This window comes from Crotalus tigris, unplaced genomic scaffold (genome assembly GCF_016545835.1).
Source record: "Crotalus tigris isolate CLP2741 ecotype Arizona unplaced genomic scaffold, ASM1654583v1 scf7180000024437.13266115, whole genome shotgun sequence".
NCBI classification, from domain to species: domain Eukaryota; kingdom Metazoa; phylum Chordata; class Lepidosauria; order Squamata; family Viperidae; genus Crotalus; species Crotalus tigris.
Genome location: NW_024100606.1, coordinates 6448268 through 6466636, shown reverse-complemented (window position 1 = coordinate 6466636; position 18369 = coordinate 6448268). Strand labels below are relative to the sequence as shown.

At 40.0% G+C, this 18369-nt stretch overlaps 1 protein-coding gene across 6 annotated transcripts in view; it reads right to left on the bottom strand.

The window, feature by feature from the left end:
- Positions 1 to 18369, bottom strand: part of REEP1 (receptor accessory protein 1) — an 87987-nt gene that overhangs the window by 14305 nt on the left and 55313 nt on the right. For 5 of the 6 annotated variants that reach the window (XR_005555191.1, XM_039331484.1, XM_039331481.1 and 2 more), the window contains exons 6-7: positions 17175 to 17225; positions 9636 to 9819 (exon numbers count right to left, since the gene is read on the bottom strand). Coding sequence is in view for 5 of the 6 variants with exons in the window: in XM_039331484.1 (XP_039187418.1) it covers positions 9636 to 9819; positions 17175 to 17225 (235 nt within the window). In the remaining variant the exon portion in view is untranslated. The remainder of the gene's footprint in view (positions 1 to 9635; positions 9820 to 17174; positions 17226 to 18369) is intronic. The other variant, XM_039331482.1, reaches the window with a different exon arrangement.

Here is an 18369-nt window from a genome sequence, read left to right as displayed (position 1 = left end):
TACACAAATACATTATGGCATATTTAGATGACACCTTGATTTATTCCCAAGATTCTTCCTTGCATGTCAATCATGTCAGAAATATATTGCAAAAACTATAGGAAAAACTCCTTGCCAAATTAAAAAAAAAGTACATTTGACTACCTCAATTAGACTATTTAGAATACTGCACAGAATTTTAGCTAAAGGGATACAGATTGATCCAGCAAAAGCATAGAAACACCCATAATGTGAAAGATATGCAAACCAAAGATATTTTTTGGTTTTTGCTAACTTCTACCAAAAATTCATCCCTAATTTTGTTGATCACCACTTTTTCAGTTGTTAAGAAAGAATCAGCATTCTCCGGGTCAACTTAAGAACAAAAAGCATTTTAAGAATTAAAAGTACTGTTTGCTTTTCAGATCCTTCTCTGCCATCCCAGCCCCTTTGTGATAGAGACAGATACTTCAAATGTCGTAGTAGAAGCAGTCCTGCTCTAAGTGGGAAAAGAAGGAGTGGAAGATCTATTGCCATGTACTTCAGCAGAAAATAACTATATTTTTTAATAAGGATTTGCTGGTGGTAAAAATTCCATTTCAGCAATGCAGACACTTGTTGGAAGAAAATGGTTATACAAATTCCCATAGATCAGAGGTAGGCAACCCAAAACACTCAAAGAGCCACTTGGACCCGTTTCCCACCGAAAACAAAACACCTTTTGATATCTAAAATGAAGATAACACTGCATATATCCTTTTTTATCTTGGGTTTTCTCCCGCGTAAAATTGGAAGTGTCTTGGCGACGTTTCGACGAAGTCCCATTCGTCATCTTCAGGCTGGTGTTTTCAGCTTCGTGCTTTGAGCAGCAATGTGTAGTCTTAGCTGTTTCTTCCTTTTAACTGCCAGTGGGGGTATGAACTGATTGGGTGGGAGCTTGGCTGTGTTCTGATTGGGTGGAGGTGTGTTCTGAATGGTTAGGGGCTTGGCTGTGCTCTGATTGGCTGGGGGAGTGTTCTGTTTGGTTGTGCTCAGGTTAGTCTGAGTTGCAGAGGGGTTTAAGATTTTGGGCTGCCTTGCTATTTTTTGGCTTCGTGTTCGTGGTCGTGCCTCCTCTTCATGGAGGGTGTCAGTTTGCTTCATGTATGGATTGGAGGGGTTTAAAGTGGCTAATGATGCAGCTGTGGTCTGGCTTCTGGTTTGTGGTCGTGCCTCATCATCGGTGTGGCTTTGGGTTTGCTTTTTGCGTGGATGTGTGGTGGTGACATCCTGTGTGGTTTTTGTGAGTGTGGGTCTGGTATCATTTTTGTGTTAGGGAGTCGTTTGTCAATAAGGGCGGGTTTCCAAATGGCTGGTAGGCGGGAGGTATCATCTCGCTTGTTCATGCTGTGTGGGCGTTTTTCTATCTCGATGGCTTCTCTGATTATTCTGTTATTAAAATGTTCACTTTTGGCAATGGTTCTGGTATTTTTAAAGTCAATTTCATGTCCTGTGGCTTTAAGGTGTTGGACCAGGGAAGATGTTGGTTCCTCTTTTTTGACTGAGTTCTTATGTTCTTCAATGTGTGGGTGCTCCTTCTGTTTGTTTGTATTTTTGTCCATTATAGATGAAGTATGTGTTGGATAGGCAGTGGTTGGTCAGATCTAAGATGTGTTTGGGGGGGGGTTATATTTGTTTTGAATAGCTGTCAAGGCTTCTTTGATAGGCACTTGGGTGAAGAGGGATATGACATCGAAGCTCACTAGTAGGTCGCTGGGCTGTAAGTTTTGTTTCTTTATGATCTCTATAAACTGGAATGAGTTTTTTACGTGTGAGGTGATGGATTCTGCATAGGGCTGTAATTGTTTGGAGAGAAATTTGGCTAGGTTTTGTAGAGGTTTTGTAGAGGACAAAAATACAAACAAATAGAAGGAGGGATCACCCCTCTCACCTGTCATTGCCAACCTCTACATGGAACACTTTGAAACCCAAGCTCTAGAAAAACCGGATCACAAATCCCAACTCTGGCTCAGATACGTAGACGACACCTTCATAATCTGGCCACAGGGGAAAGAAAAACTGGACAATTTCCTCACACACCTCAACAGCCTACACCCCAAAATACAGTTCACCATGGAAACAGAAGCTAACAACCAACTTCCCTTCCATGGAAACAGAAGCTAACAACCAACTTCCCTTCCTGATGTCTTAGTCTACAAGAAATCCAATGGCTCCCTAGGACACACCATCTACCAGAAGAAAACACACACAAACCGCTATCTGCACGCTCTCTCACACCACCACCCAGCACAGATCAACTCTGTAGCCAAAACACTCATCTCCAGAACAAAACGCTTAGCTGACGAACAACACCTAAAACCCGAACTACACACTCTCACCAATGTACTAACATCCAATGGATTCCATAGAAATAAGATTACAAACCTAATCCAAAAAGAAACCCCCACTAAAATCCAAGACAAAGAACAAGAAAACGGCAAAGCCCTCCTCCCATACATAAAAGGCACCACAGACAGAATCAGTAAGATCCTCCATAAACACAACATCAAAACAGCATTCTGCACAAACAGAAAAATATCCACCATCCTTAGAAACCCCAAAGATAAAATTGAATTAGAAAATCAAGGAGTATACGAAATCCCATGCACCACTTGTCCCACCACATACATCGGACAAACCAACAGAAGAATAAGTGCACGCATTGAAGAACATAAGAACTCAGTCAAAAAAGAGGAACCAACATCTTCCCTGGTCCAACACCTTAAAGCCACAGGACATGAAATTGACTTTAAAAATACCAGAACCATTGCCAAAAGTGAACATTTTAATAACAGAATAATCAGAGAAGCCATCGAGATAGAAAAACGCCCACACAGCATGAACAAGCGAGATGATACCTCCCGCCTACCAGCCATTTGGAAACCCGCCCTTATTGACAAACGACTCCCTAACACAAAAAATGATACCAGACCCACACTCACAAAAACCACATAGGAGGTCACCACCACACATCCACGCAAAAAACAAACCCAAAGCCACACCGATGACGAGGCACGACCACAAACCAGAAGCCAGACCACAGCTGCATCATTAGCCACTTTAAACCCCTCCAATCCATACATGAAGCAAACTGACACCCTCCATGAAGAGGAGCACGACCACGAACGCGAAGCCAAAAAATAGCAAGGCAGCCCAAAATCTCAAACCCCTCTGCAACTCAGACTAACCTGAGCACAACCAAACAGAACACTCCCCCAGCCAATCAGAGCACAGCCAAGCCCCTAACCATTCAGAACACACCTCCACCCAATCAGAACACAGCCAAGCTCCCACCCAATCAGTTCATACCCCCACTGGCAGTTAAAAGGAAGAAACAGCTAAGACCACACATTGCTGCTCAAAGCACGAAGCTGAAAACACCAGCCTGAAGATGACGAATGGGACTTCGGCGAAACATCGCCAAGACACTTCCAATTTTACGCGGGAGAAAACCCGAACAACCAAAGACCTACATACAAATACCCGCGAAAACCTCAGAAAACATATATATATATATAAAGGATTTATGCAGTATTATCTTCATTTTAGATGTCAAAAGGGTCTCTCTCTTCCTCTCTTTCCTTTCTCTCTTTCTCTTTCTCCCTTTCCTCTCTCTTTCTCTTTCCTCTCTCTTTCTCTCTTTCCTCTCTCTATGTGTGTGTGTGTGTATGTATGTATGTATATGTGTTTGTGTGTATATATAAAATAAAAGTAAAAAAGGATATATGCAGTGTTATCTTCATTTTAGATGTCAAAAGGGTCTCTCTGTCTGTCTTTCTCTTTCCTCTCTCTCCCTCCCTCTTTCATCTCTCTTTCCTCTCTCTTTTTTCTTTCCTCTTTTTCTCTCTTTCCTCTCCCCCTCTTTCTTTCCTCTCCTTCTTTCTCTCCCTCTTTCATCTCTCTTTCCCTCTTTCCTCTTTTTTCTCTTTCCTCTCCCCCTCTTTCTCTTTCCTCTCCCCCCTTTTCCTTTCTTTCTCTCCCTCTTTCTCTTTCCTCTCTCTCTTTCTCTTTCCTCTTTGTCTCTTTCCTCTCTCTTTCTTTCTCTTTCCTCTCCCTCTTTCCTCTCTCCCTTTTTCCTCTTTCTCTTTCCTCTCTCTCTCTTTCCTCTCTTTCTCTCTGTCTCTCCTCCCTTTCTCTTTCTCTCTTTCTCATTCTCTTTCTCCTTTCTCTCTTTCCTCTCTCTCTTTCTCTCTCTCTCTTTCCTCTCTTTCTCTTTCTCTCTTTCCTCCCTCTCTTTCCTCTCTCTCTCTCTCTCTCTCTCTCTCTCTCTTTCTCTCCAGGTTAGGATAGAAAGAAAACAAAAGGCAGACGGTGCCAAACGGGCAGGGAGGAGTAGGACAGGAGGCAGCAGCTCCAGCGGCATGGCAGCGGCCACTGCAGCATCGTCGGGGTCCCCGCCGCCCCACCGCATCCTCAGCTGAACGGACGGGGAAGGGGAGCAGGACAGGAGGCAGTGGCTCTGGTGGCGGTGGTGGCGGTGGCCACTGCAGCATCGTTGGGGTTCCCCGCCACCTTCAGCCCGGCCGCCACCCCTGCCATGTCCTCAGCCAAATGGGCGGAGAGGGGGAGCAGGACAGGAGGCAGTGGTTCCGGCGGTGGCAGCGCAGCCTGGCCACTGCCCCGCCATGTCCTCAGCCAAAGGGGCGGGGAGGGGGAGCAGGATGGGAGGCAGCAGCTCTGGTGGTGGCCACTGCAGCATTGTTTGGGGTCCCCGCTGTCCCCGGCCCGGCCGCCGCCCCTGCTGTGTCCTCAGCCACTTCGCCGTCACAAGAGGAGAGTGCCAAGGCTGGGTGCGCCCATGGGCAGCCGCACTGGCAACAGAGAATGCTGCCACAGAGATGAGGGGAAGTCCTGACCCACCGCCAGCCAAGCTGCCCTCGCAGCCCAAGATCTCCTTCTTCTGCAGCACCGAGGGTGGCAGCGGTGGCAAGAGGATGGCGAAGTGGCACAGCTGGCTGCTCACCGCCGCCTCTTTGGCCTCACTCAGTGCGACCGGTGGCAGCGACAGCAGGAGGACAGCCAAGAGGATCATGCAACAGGTAGGGAAAGGGCCAGGCAGGCACCGTGGGGGAATCCGCTGCCTGTGAGACGGCCGAAAGGCACAGGCGGAGAGGGAAAGCTACAGAGAACCCCGGCAACCTCCCTGACTAACAGGCGGTGGCGGAGCAGGGCGAGGGGAGACCCGCCGGGCAGGGAAATGGCACCCCGAGACCGGCCACCCACGGCTCCTTACCAAGGACACCTTTCCAGCAATCCTCCCGGCCACCACATGCAGTACGAAGAAGAGGTTTGTGGGCAGTCCCACAAACCAAAAAAGTTCAACCAATCAATTCAAACTTCATGAGAAGTTTGAATTGATTGGTTGAACTTTTTTAGTCCCACTTTTTTTTCAGACTGCACATGGTGGCTGAGGACAGGGAGCCGCAGGAGACGGGTGAAAGAGTGCATACGGCTCCGGGGCTGCAGGTTGCTGACCCGTGCCATAGATCATATGAATTTGGTCACATCTTGACAAACCAGGCATATTTTTTGTTCCACTTTGATTTTTACATCTTTTACATTCCAGGCTCCAAAACAAATTTCCAAATACCCTCGCAAATAAGCTGGAATATAATGTGCCACAGTCACCCTCCCCAACAACAATGACCCAACCATACACAATAAATCAGACCAACCTGAAAAACTGAACCAGGGAGAGAAAGTGCATGTGCCAGGCCCCAATGGATGACCTCCAGGAAGACCAACAATTGCCTTCCTGGAGTAATATTACAGCTGTGGGGAGTAATATTACTGGGGGAGTAATATTACAACTGTGCCATGACAAAACAACAGGATACTGGGGGGGGGAATGTTTAAAACCCAACATAGAGATCTCAGTGAGTTCTGGTGGTCTTGCCAATGTGCAGACATTAAGCATTGAGCTTCCTCTTGTCATATCTATTGTTCATTAAAACCAATTCCTGGTAAATGGGTTGAATTATTGCAGCAACAAGTAAGTCTGTCACAGCCCTGGGATTATTTCCCTAGATTTTATTACCAATCTTCCCCCAATGCAAAGATATATAATATACTGGTAGCAGTGGATTTATTTACCAAAGTGGGTCATTTTATGCCTTGAAAGAATCTCCTAATGGTCCAGGAAAGAGCTCAGGTTTTTTTGAACCACATGTCTGAAATTACATGATTGAAGATTTCGTTAATCATGTAACTTCAGGCAAAGGAATTCAGTTCACTACCAAATTTTGAAAGGCCCTCTTGTACTTATTAAATATTTTTTTAAAATATTTGAGCTTTAGTATTTTCTTGCAGGTATTTCATTACCCAAATTAGATTATATCATCAGTGCTAGTTCATTTCTTTTCCTTGCCTCATCTGTCAATTAACAGAGAATCTGAGAAGGTTAATCAACTGTGACAACTGTGACTGTAAGATGTAATATTTCATATCAGCAAGGCAACTGAACTGATCTCTTCCTTACAACAATGCAGCACACTCCTACTGGTATACCTTTATTCCCAGAAACTTTCAGATTCCACTCTCAGATCTTGTCAACAATCAGGCACAAAAGCGCTGTCCCTTGTGTTTCACATTTTCTGCACAAGAGGCAAGCTGCCTAAACCCTCTTAAAGAACAACGTGAACTAGTAAGGACACATACAAAAATGCAGTAGATAAATGTAGACCAGAGAGGGCTAGAATTGCGGAAGGGGATCTGTTGTGGCTTTCAACATTTTTTTTTTAATTCCACAAGGCCTTCCAAAAAACTGGATCAAAAATGATTGGCCCCTTCCCAGTGATTAAGCAAATAAACCCAGTTACACTCAAGTTGCAAATTGCAGCATCAATGAAAATTCACCCTCACCATCAATCTTTATTGGTGAAAGAGGTATCCTCCTGCATTTTGTGTTCACAGGTAGCACTCCCCTCTTATACTGGTAAATGGGGAGGAAGAATATAAAGTAGAGGCAGTAGTAAATTCTAGACACAGAGGAAAGTGGGTGGAATACTCCTGGACTCACAGCTGCTGCAGATGGTAGCCATGACTAGAGGGCTTTTGCCCAAATTTCCTGACAATTAAAACAATTAATCAGTAGAACAACCTGCCTCCAGAAGTTGTGAATGCTCCAACACTGGAAATTTTTAAGAAGAGATTGGACAGCCATTTGTTTGAAATGGTATAGAGCGGGCATGTCAAACTCGGAGGGTTGGACTAGATGACCTTTAAGGTCCCTTTCAACTATTATCATCATCATCATCTGTTCCAATTGCACTAATTCCTAGATCAGGAGACACTGCTCATTGTCACTCATGTCTTATTCACCTCCTGACTGCATTACAGTAATGCAATCAGGAAGTGAATAAGACATGAGTGACAAGTTTCAGCTTGTCTAGAATGCAGTGGCACTTGTACCAATGGATGCTTCATGATGTATTTACACAACATCCAGCTTACAGGCGCAATTCAAATGTTAGTTGGTTTGTTTAAAACCTATATGGCATGTGGCCAAGTAACCTGTGCCACCATCTTAGGTAGACAGAATGGACATGCTCCAGGTCCCATTAGTGAAGCTGGACCTGTGCTGGACCTTTGTCATGGTGTCTGTCTTATGGAACAGCCTCTCCACTGAGATACAGATAGCCTCTACCCTACTGCCCTTCTAGAAGACTGAAGATCTGATTGTTACAAGGCAGAAGGGGCCAGGTTGTTCACCAAAGCACCAAATAGAAGGATGAGAAACAATGGTTGGAAACTGATCAAAGGGAGAAGCAACCTGGAATTAAGGAGAAACTTCCTGAAAGTGAGGACAATCAACCAGTGGAACAACTTATCCCCAGAAATCGTGGGTGCTCCATCACTGGGGATTTTTAAGAAGAGACTAGACATTCACCTGTGAGACGATATGGGTTCTCTTCTTGAGCAGGGGGCTGGACTAGAAGACCTCCAAGGTGCCTTCCAATGCTATTCTATTCTAGTTTTTATTTCTGTTTGCCATCTAGAGGTCTTTTGATAGAAGGGTAGCTCTATAAAGTTGCTTGATAAATCAATGAAAATATACATAACAATCTTTTTTTCTTTTGCTCATTAATTTATGCTTTTTACATCTTACATTCCATCTTTAAATTTGAACCCACTGTAGCTTTTGTTGGATCATAATTACCTTTATATATAGTGTATGGAAAAAGTGTTCCACTTTTATGAAAGAAAATAAAAATTAGCTTTATTTAGGAAACAATGAGTCAATCCAGAGCTAAGAGCCTGTGGAGTGATCTTTTCTAGCCTGAATTGCAGGTCTCAATCAGAAAGAAAAGAGAACTGAATTGAAAGAGAAAATGACAGCCCCAGAAATATCCAACAGATGTCATGTTATATAGAAATATACAAAGTATATTTTGTCTTTACACAAGGAAGAGAGAAAAAAATGCAGAAATTTCCTGTGCTGAATATCTCTGCAACTATTTCCTTAACAATCATTAGGTTCAAGGGTGAAGAAACCTAGCCCTTGCAAAATTGAATTCCTGCAGCATTAGATAAGATAAGATAACCTTTATTGTCATTTTTTTACTGTGGGTACAATGGCACACATCAAAAATGAAATGTAATTGCCCGCTCTCAAAGTGAAACACACACATGACACATACCTAAACATACTATGAACAACATATGTATAGACCCACACCCCTACATATACGTAGCAAATAAATATTAAATACTGTCCATCTTGAATATATAATGGAAGGAGGAAACTTGAGAGTTCACAAGGTTAATGCTGTATGGAATGAAACTATGGCTGAATCTGGATGTTCTGCTATGGATAACATTAACATATAATGTGACATTTCCATGCAATTTTTGTTTAATATAAGTAACATCTCTGCTCCAATTTTTTCCAAAGAAAGAAGAATTAATCTTATTACTATATTATTTGGGAAGGGTGTAATAGAGTTATGCGAAAGATGCTCAGAGATCAGGAAAAGCATGTGTTATGGTGCTGTACAGGTGAGGAAGTGTGCTTGGGGGTGTGCAAGAGCTGCCACACAGATCACAAGGGTGTAGGGGGTTGTAATATACTGTAGGCCAGGTATGGTGAGCGGACGTGCAGTTCATTGGCACGATGCAAGTGCATAAGGTCTAGGGAGGTAGCATGAATGGGGAAGACTTAACTGAGAAACTTGCAATCTTCCCTACTAACTTCCCTCTTGCTCGTGCTCCCTGCAATGGGCAATCATGATTAAGTTTGTGTATCTTGCCAGCTTCGCTACTGATCATATCACCCAGAAGCATGGTGGTGCTGAAACAGCAGCAGCATAGCAGTGGCACTAAAGCAGCCATAAGTTTCTCAAATTTCATTCTGCAAGAGCAATGGGTCCCAGTATTGTGTAAATTGATCTGTTTGAGGTACCTTGGTTCAAAAATTGCTGCCTTGTGACTCACAATTTTGCCCAACTGAAGGTTACAAAATCATTCTAAAAATGTCCTTTAGTATATTTGAAATTGGAACTATGTGGGCTTCGGGGAAGTACAAAATTCAATGTCATTATGTCATCTTGTGTCCATTTTTAATAACTGGTGATAGGAGGAAATGTTACCACTTAAGTCTGCAGGCAACTCCTACTAACCTGAACATCCAATACTGTCTGATGCAATTTTGGAAGTTTTCAGCTGACTCTGCTTGCTACTTGCCCGTGCAAAAACTGATGGGGCAGGAGAAAGTGGAATTGCAGTGCTGCTGCTCTCTCCTCTAATTGTGGTAAGGTCTTGCATGCTAAAACTCCGGAGCCTCTCTGACAGCGCTCCTTGACCCTGTGAAAATCAATAGAGATACATAATAAAATTTTGACTGTCGTTTTCTTTATCTTAAGAATAATAGGTATTCATGCAACTTTTTTTTTTAAAAAAAGCATATTGAAAATCCATTACTTTGAGTGACAAATTGGACATACTTCATCTCTCTTTCAATTAGTTTATTTTCTTCATTGTCATGTTTTTATGCATATTAGTATGTGTGCACATTTTATTCATCCTCATACTCACATGCAATTATTTCTATTTTCTGAGAAATGTATAAATATGAAAGATTACTCCCAGAAGATTACTTGTCAGATGTTGTTGGGGTTTTTTTTGACAAAGAAAAAGCATTCTCTCCCAAAGTTTCAACTCCCCTATTCTGTAACCAGCAGGACTTTATTTTTTGAGCAATAAAGGCATTTCTGCGATTCATCTTTCCTTGCTAGCATACTTGAGGACTTTATAAGCAGGCCGCATCCTTACTCCCTTCTGATATGTTATGACCCATAAACTAGTTGAGGAAGAAATTGAAAAAAGCTCATTAGATCATGGGTTCATTTTGTTCAGAACCTTCTATATCACACCGATTGTTGACTGCTTCGGATTTCAGACAGGAAAGTTTCTAACTCCACTGGAGATGCTGGGGACTGTTGTGCAAATAGTGTGCTCCCCTACTGAAGTATTGCTTGGTCTAGGGAAATCTGTTTCTAGATAGTCTCACAAGAATTCTTGAATTAAATTTTACTTAAAAGGGAAGAAAAGGAAACATGCAAAACAGTTCTTTTTAGCAAAGGAGTTAAAAATACAGCGCTATTCAAGATATTGGCAGAATTTGAAAACAACCTGTAATAAAACAAATATATAAGAAAATTTACAGATTTTTTTTTTGCTGAAAATGGAAAAAAATGAACTTGGGATTTATGGGTTTAATGATAATCCAGGGTAGAAAGAAGGGAGCCATAATGTAACCTTAGAGAGAGGATAAAATATAAAAAATATAAAACTGCTATAAAGATCAGAAACCACTCTTAAATATTTTTTCTTTTCCCTGTTTTCTTTCATTTTATTTCTTATTTACTTAACTCTTTTCTATTACTTTCTTTTTTATTTAAATTTGTAGTTTTTACTTTACAAAGAACTTATTTAATAAAAAAATAAAAATATACAAGATAATGACTGAGCAGATCACAACATGCTATTGATTTGCTACTAAGAAAGAAGTAATGGGTGTAAACAGGTGTCAATTTATAAAACACACACTGAGCTTCAGTAAAGACAATAATAATCAAAGACAATACATTTGATTTAAAAATAAGGTCAACATACTTCTAGCTAACTGATTTTTAAAATTTTACTTTCTCAAGGATTTTTTTTCTGTAATAGGTTTCTCTCTGACTCAGTTATCCCTGGGCGTCAGTCCCTGAGGAGCGTGTTTGCAACATAGCTGCTTTTCTTCTTAGCCTCTGTTTCCAATCTCTTTTTAGTTTTCAAAACAACAAACCATTTTTCTCTAGCAGAAAGGGAGGAGTTTAAGTAATCTGATTTTGCAGATAGGCCAAGGCATGCCATTGTTCCTTTTACAAGTGTAGATTCATTGTCTGAGTTGAATTAATGTGGACTGAAACAAATGTGTTTGGTGTCAGTGAAGGTAGTACTGGAGCTGACTGACTCATTCACATGTATCCCTTTTAAAAGATTATGCAGTTAGCTAAACACTGCTCTGTCTGCCAGGATGCCCATGCTAAGAACTGATCCTTAACACAATATACAGGTAATCCTTTGACTTATGGCTCTAATGGAACCTTCCCATTACAGTTATAAGTCATTATGGTTAAAAGGGGATCACCTATATGACCAATTTGATTTTATGACCATTTTTTGCAGTGATCATTAAGGTACTGTCACTGTCATAAAGTGACCACTGTGGTTATAAAGCAAACCATTGATCACTATGGGGCATTTTTGCTAAAAACTAGAAGACGCTGCAAACAGCCATAAATGCAGCCAGTTGTTGAGCATTTGACAAGTGGTCATGTGATTGAAGGGCATTGGAACTTCAGAATCAGATCATAAGTATCTTTGGGGGGAGTCCATCATAACTTCAAATGGTTGCTAAGCAACCAGTTGTAAATCAAGGACTATCTGAATATAGAACATGCAATTATATGGATATGTCTTTGTGAAATATTTATTCATCAGTAGTAATTTCTGTGCTGCTGTAGTCTAAAATAGTTCTGTTGACAATATCCTTTATTTTTTAGATTCACTTCTTTTTGCATTGCTCTATAATTATTGATCCCCTGAAATAATTATCTGAACAATACATCTGTCATTCTGTCTTAAAGCCATATTTCTGCAGGATTAGACTTCAGGACATAAATCTATTGTGGTGGACTTCTCAGAGCCATTCAGTCAGTTTTGTGTTCAAATTGACATTCCTACAGAGAACAATGTAATTTCTCATAGATGTATACCACAACATAGCCCACTTTCTCTGAGGGAGAGGAATGGAATTCTCTCATCAACAATTTCTTAGGAACACCATTGGATGAAGAGTTTGGTCTTTACCCACTTGTGTTAACAGTGTTTCAGTGCCCCTCTCTGAAGATCTGTGATTAATGTGAGCAGCTTTTCAAAGTCTAAAGCTTGTAAGACAACACTACAACTAAGAGCTGCTTTCAGCTGCTAACACTCACCTTGGCAGTTCTCAGTTCACATCTCCATACCTGTTTCTTCACTAAATCTGGCAAAAAAAGCTGTACATTGGCTATATTTGGACCAACTTCAGGTAGTAATTGGTTGGTTCCAAGAACAACTGCGTACATTTTTTATTAGTTGAAAGATAAGCCTTAGCTTCTCCAAATGACACGTTTCATTGCTTATCTAGTACCTGAGGTAAGCTAAGCGATTCAAGCCAATTGGGTAGGGATTCCAGCCTTCCTGATGCATTGAAACACCATCTCAGATAGTTTTACAGATGCTGCTTCCAGGTGGTCACATTTTTCTGTAGCCTGCCAGGCAGAAAATTCCCCTCCAATGATTGCTGCTCCCAACATCCATGGCTCCTCATTTCTTTTCCTTATGCAGTGTTTTTATGATAGCTTCCATACCAATCCACTCATTATTTCTCTTTTTCAAAATTAGCTTTTCAACCCTTATCTAGTAGGTGCACAAATCCAAATGACCTCTTGGTGTCAATCAAACATAGAAAAGCTCTAATTAAATGACTGTTATGTTGAATAATCAATCAGTGGATCCTTTGTTTCATGAAGTTTTTTAAAAATTCAATAGCTGATGGTAAGGACAAGAAAAAAGATAAAAATATAGTTTATGGAGTAACACTGTGTTACTAATTAAAGGAGAATTTTATTTTCTTATTTATTTGACTGATCCCAGGGAAATCAAGACAGTATGCATAACATGACATAGACTTCTAATACGGTGAATGATACTGGATGGGAGTAGAGAATCAGTGAAGTGAACCATAATCACATCCCATAGAATGATGCCCTTAAACTATACAAATAATCATTTATACCTATTTTACATGACACAGAGTAAGGCATGTAGCAGAGGGAGCAAATTTTAGGGCAGCATGATTTTTTGCCTAATCCAAAATAGGAAGGGCAGCTCCATGGGTGTGGCCAAAGATAATATTTGTAATTATTCAACAATGAACAGAAACGGACCAATAATGTTGACTAAGAATTTGTGAGGTAAGCTGTGAGCAACTAGCTGGTGAAAAGTCTTACAAATGACTTTATTTTGCACGACAGGTAGTCCTTGATTTATGACCACAATTGAGTTCTGAATTTTGGTCATAGGTCATTGCAATCATAAGTCAAAACACCGTGTGATTAGGTTCAATTTTATAGCTGTTTTTATAACAATTGTTAAGCAAATCATGTAGTTATAGGTCCAAGTCCAGCTAATCCAATAGGCATTTCTTGCCAGAAATTGTCAAAGAATTCACAAAACAATTCTGTGATTCTGGGATGCCGCAACTGGTCATAAATGCGAGGCAGTTGCCATGCACCTGAAATGCAAGCACATGACTATGTATGTGGTGGTGGTATAGCAGTTTTAACTTTGAGGATGGGCCCAAAGCGCCTTTTTTTTTGACTCTGTCGTATCATTAATTATTGTTGTTGTTGTTAATTGCAAAGTCGTGTCCGACCCATCGCAACCCCATGGACAACGTTCCTCCAGGTCTTCCTGTCCTCTACCATCTTCTGGAGTCCATTTAAGTTCACACGTACTGCTTCAGTGACTCCATCCAGCCATCTCATTCTCTGTCGTCCCATTCTTCTATTGCCCTCAATCTTTCCCAGCATTAGACCCTTCTCCAGTGAGTCCTTCCTTCTCATTAGGTGGCCAAAGTATTTGAGTTTCAACTTCAGGATCTGGCCTTCTAAAGAGCAGTCGGGGTTGATCTCTTCTAGGACTGACCAGTTTGAATGCCTTGCAGTCCAAGGGACTCGCAGGAGTCTTCTCCAGCACCATAGTTCAAAGGCCTCAATTCTTTGGCGCTCAGCCTTTCTTATGGTCCAACTTTCACAGCCATACATTGCAACTGGGAAAACCATGGCCTGGACTATACGCACTTTTGTTGGCAGGGTGATGTCTCTGCTTTTTAGAATGCTGTCTAGATTTGCCATAGCTTTCCTCCCCAGGAGCAAGCGTCTTTTAATTTCTTGGCTGCAGTCCCCATCTGAGGTGATCTTGGAGCCCAGAAAAATAAAATCTGTCACTACCTCCATTTCTTCCCCATCTATTTGCCAGGAATTGAGAGGGCCGGATGCCATGATTTTGGTTTTCTTAATGTTGAGTTTCAAGCCAACTTTTGCACTCTCCTTCTTCACCCACATCAAGAGGCTCTTTAGTTCCTCTTCACTTTCTGCCATTAGAGTGGTATCATCTGCATATCTTAGGTTGTTGATATTTCTCCCGGCAATCTTAATTCCAACTTTTGATTCATCTAGCCCTGCCTATTTAAATAGTTAAATAGGCAGGGCGACAGTATACAGCCTTGCCGGACTCCTTTTCCAATTTTGAACCAATCAGTGGTTCCATGTCCAGTTCTCACTGTTGCTTCTTGACCCTCATATAGGTTTCTCATTAATTATTAACCAATCCTAAATTGAGGATTATCAGTGGCTGAAACTTTTGAACTGTCTCCCATCATGGCAGCTGCTGATTATAATGCACTCCAGCCACTCAATCCATAGGTTACCAACAGAGGGATAACCATAGCCTGCTAAATATTTCATCTTAAAGTTATCATTTGCTCTTGTTTATTTTTACATCTTGAAACAAAGATGTAAGTATCTTTTGCATTCTGTGTTTCTTATTCACTATAAAAGCTGTATCAATTAACTATGAAACAAAATACATGCAAATGGACAAAAACAGTATGAACTGAATTAGTAAAAACTGTCATCACTGATTTTTAATAAGCAAAATAATGGTGCTAGATATTAGATGAAATCCTTAGGAGCCTATGCATTTCTGGGTATTATCATGGTTGAATGCACTGGGATTTTCTTTTTAGTAAATATGCATAGGATTGTCGTTTAAGTTGTTAAATAGTACTTAGGAAAAATATTATTTAAATGAAAAATACTTTCACTTAAACTATACACCAAATGGTTAGTTAGTATTATATCATAGATAACTTTCAAGGAAATGTATTTTTTGGGGTATGTAACCAAAAGTATATATTACATAAAATTAACAGTCTTTTTCCACAAATATTTCATTAAATGCTTGAAGTATTTCAGAATATTTATATTATCAGTCTGTATAAATTTCTTGATATATTTTAGATGTATTTTAGTCTACCTTGTCTTCATTTTTTATAAATTTTTCACTAATGCTTCCTTTTTAGACAAAGATGGCTATATCAAAAGATTTTTAAACCTTCTTTAAAGTGAACACATTTTAGAAAGTGGAAAATTATCTTCGTAACTAGATTTTTGTTTAAAACAGTAATATGAAGGGTGCTTATACATAAAAATATCAACAATATGTAAAGCACAAAATCTAAAAGCTTAACAACTGAATTCACAGATTAAACTTTAATGTTCAATCTTAGTGTTATTTGAATTCAACAACTGTATTTTATATTACATGGTTTATAGGTTGGTGAAAATTCACAGCATAGATATGGTCCCCCAAACCTCATTTTTGTAGACCCTGAAGTTCTTCAAGATTGTATCACCAATATTTAGAGCTGAATAGTAAATAATTTTTGGTGATATGGTTTTTCCCCTTTTTACAAATAATATAGAAACAAGTGCCCATATTTTGCATTGAGCATTTCCCCAAAACACTAAAAAGCTCCCCCAAGTGGGTTTGCTGCCTTATCACCATATCATGTCACTGCTTGAAATTCTCAAAAACTATGGCTCTGACTACGAAAAGGTCACCCACATTGGTTTAATGTCTTGTTCAAGCCTGTTATTTCTTCAGAAAACCATGATTAAATTATAGCTTAGTGCAATCTGAAAACCAGGTCAGGAATAAAAGATGTATCTTAAGTTTGTAAATTTTTGATCATAGTTTTTACATAGAAGAGTTTTTAGAGATGTGACTAAAATATTGTTTCAGGTGATTTTTTTCCCAATAGAAATTGGTCACTAAGTTAAGTGGGCTGCAGAGCACAAAGCAAAAGGATGTTTTAGAGAGAATGGCGGCACATATGTAACAACTTTCTACAACTTCATAAACCAGATGTACATTTTTTGGGGAGTGCATAGCAGCTGCAGAGAGGAACACGATGCTGGAGAAAAATATATTTAGCTGCTTTAAGGAATTGCAGAGATGCTATATTTGCACCTGCATGTGCTTCAAAGCATCCTAGTTGAAACTCTTCACAAGCCTTGTGGGTTAATATCTAAGAAATGAAATCATGCAGCCACTGTATAGCTAAATAATCCTGTCATAACTAAATGAAACTGACATAGATGCAGTGCTTTTTTTCTAAAAAAAAAAAAAAAAAAAGGTGCCGGAACTCACACATGTCATAAAACCTGCCTTGTCCACCCTACAAGGTTCCATCCCAAAAAGGTGTCAGAACTCCGTTCTTGGCATTCTATAAGAAAAAAAGCCCTGCATAGATGTAATACTGTAGTAACATCTGTGTAAACTACTCCTATGTTAAATGGTACCCCTGCAATTTTTGTTACTACTGATAAAGTCACAGTTTAAAGCTGAGTGGATCAAAGAAAGCAGAATGACATCAATGTCCCACAATTTACTCTTGAAAGTGCTTGTTTTAGTAAAAAAAAAAAAATATTGGCAAGCATGCTAGTCTTGCTTGATAATATGTAGATTAGTTTAGAAGTTAATAGAAACTTTCACAAGGTTACCTGCCCGTCTTTCAGATCCAAATGCAATAGAAAATGAAGGAGCTGGGTGATCTAGCAGGTAAAAAAAAATCCCACTGTGGCAACATACAAAACAAACATTAAAATTGTTCTACAAGTATGAAGTCGCAGGTGAACCTTGTTGCTGAAAAGCTTAATATACCATATACTCTACCACCTGTACAAGATCTTGCTATTGTCATTACCGAGTGCTATGTGTACATGTTGAGTACTCACTTCCACTATAAGATTTTTGTAGAATAATTAACAGCTAATTTCTCTATAAAGAAGAAAAACTAATACAATGTATGGCAGATTCCACCACTTCTTCTAAAGGGCATTCAAATACTAAATAATACACAGTTTAGATGTGAAATAGTCTTATCTTCATAATAATAAGAAAAGAAAAACAACATCCTAACTGGTAATTGAGTTTTATATTTCTTACCAATCTTTATCCTCTAATCCGAATTAATACTTTTCTTATAACTATTTATATAATTAACTTATTAGGCAATTAAACCTCTGTTTGAAAGTATAATATAGCAAACATACCTCTTTTGTCCAATGTTTAATGATCAGGATCATCTGACATTTAATTGTTACATGTTATTAAATCAATGTAATAAATCAATTGAAATGAAAAATAACACTGTTTTATAGATAATCCTTGATTTATGACCATTCATTCAGTAACTGACTAAGTAGCTTTGGGTGTTTGGAGCCTCAGGATCCGAGATTTTGTCATCCTTAGTTCAGAAGGAGTTGTACAACCCTATTCACACTCACTTCACAGATTGGGGGTTCTCCTGGATTCATGTCTTCTGCCAAAAGAGGATGGCCCATATTATATCTCTGCTCTGTGAACTTCACTGGCTACTGGTCTGTTTCTTAGTGCATTTCAAGGTGTTGGTTATGACCTTTAAAACCCTTAATGTCATAGATCCAGGCTACCTGATGATCCATCTTGTCCCACAAGCACAAGCCTATCCTACTCGTGCTGGCAGAAAGGGCCTACTGTGGATCCTGTTGGTCAAAGAACTCTTGACTATCGGAATACAAAAGAAGAGCCTTCTCTATTGTAGCGCCCACCCTTTGGAACATCTTGCCCTCCAGGGCAATCTGCTCCCACCCTCCTATCCTTCTGCAAGAGCCTGAAGACCTGGCTCTGCTGACTGGACTGGAGACCAAATGGGGG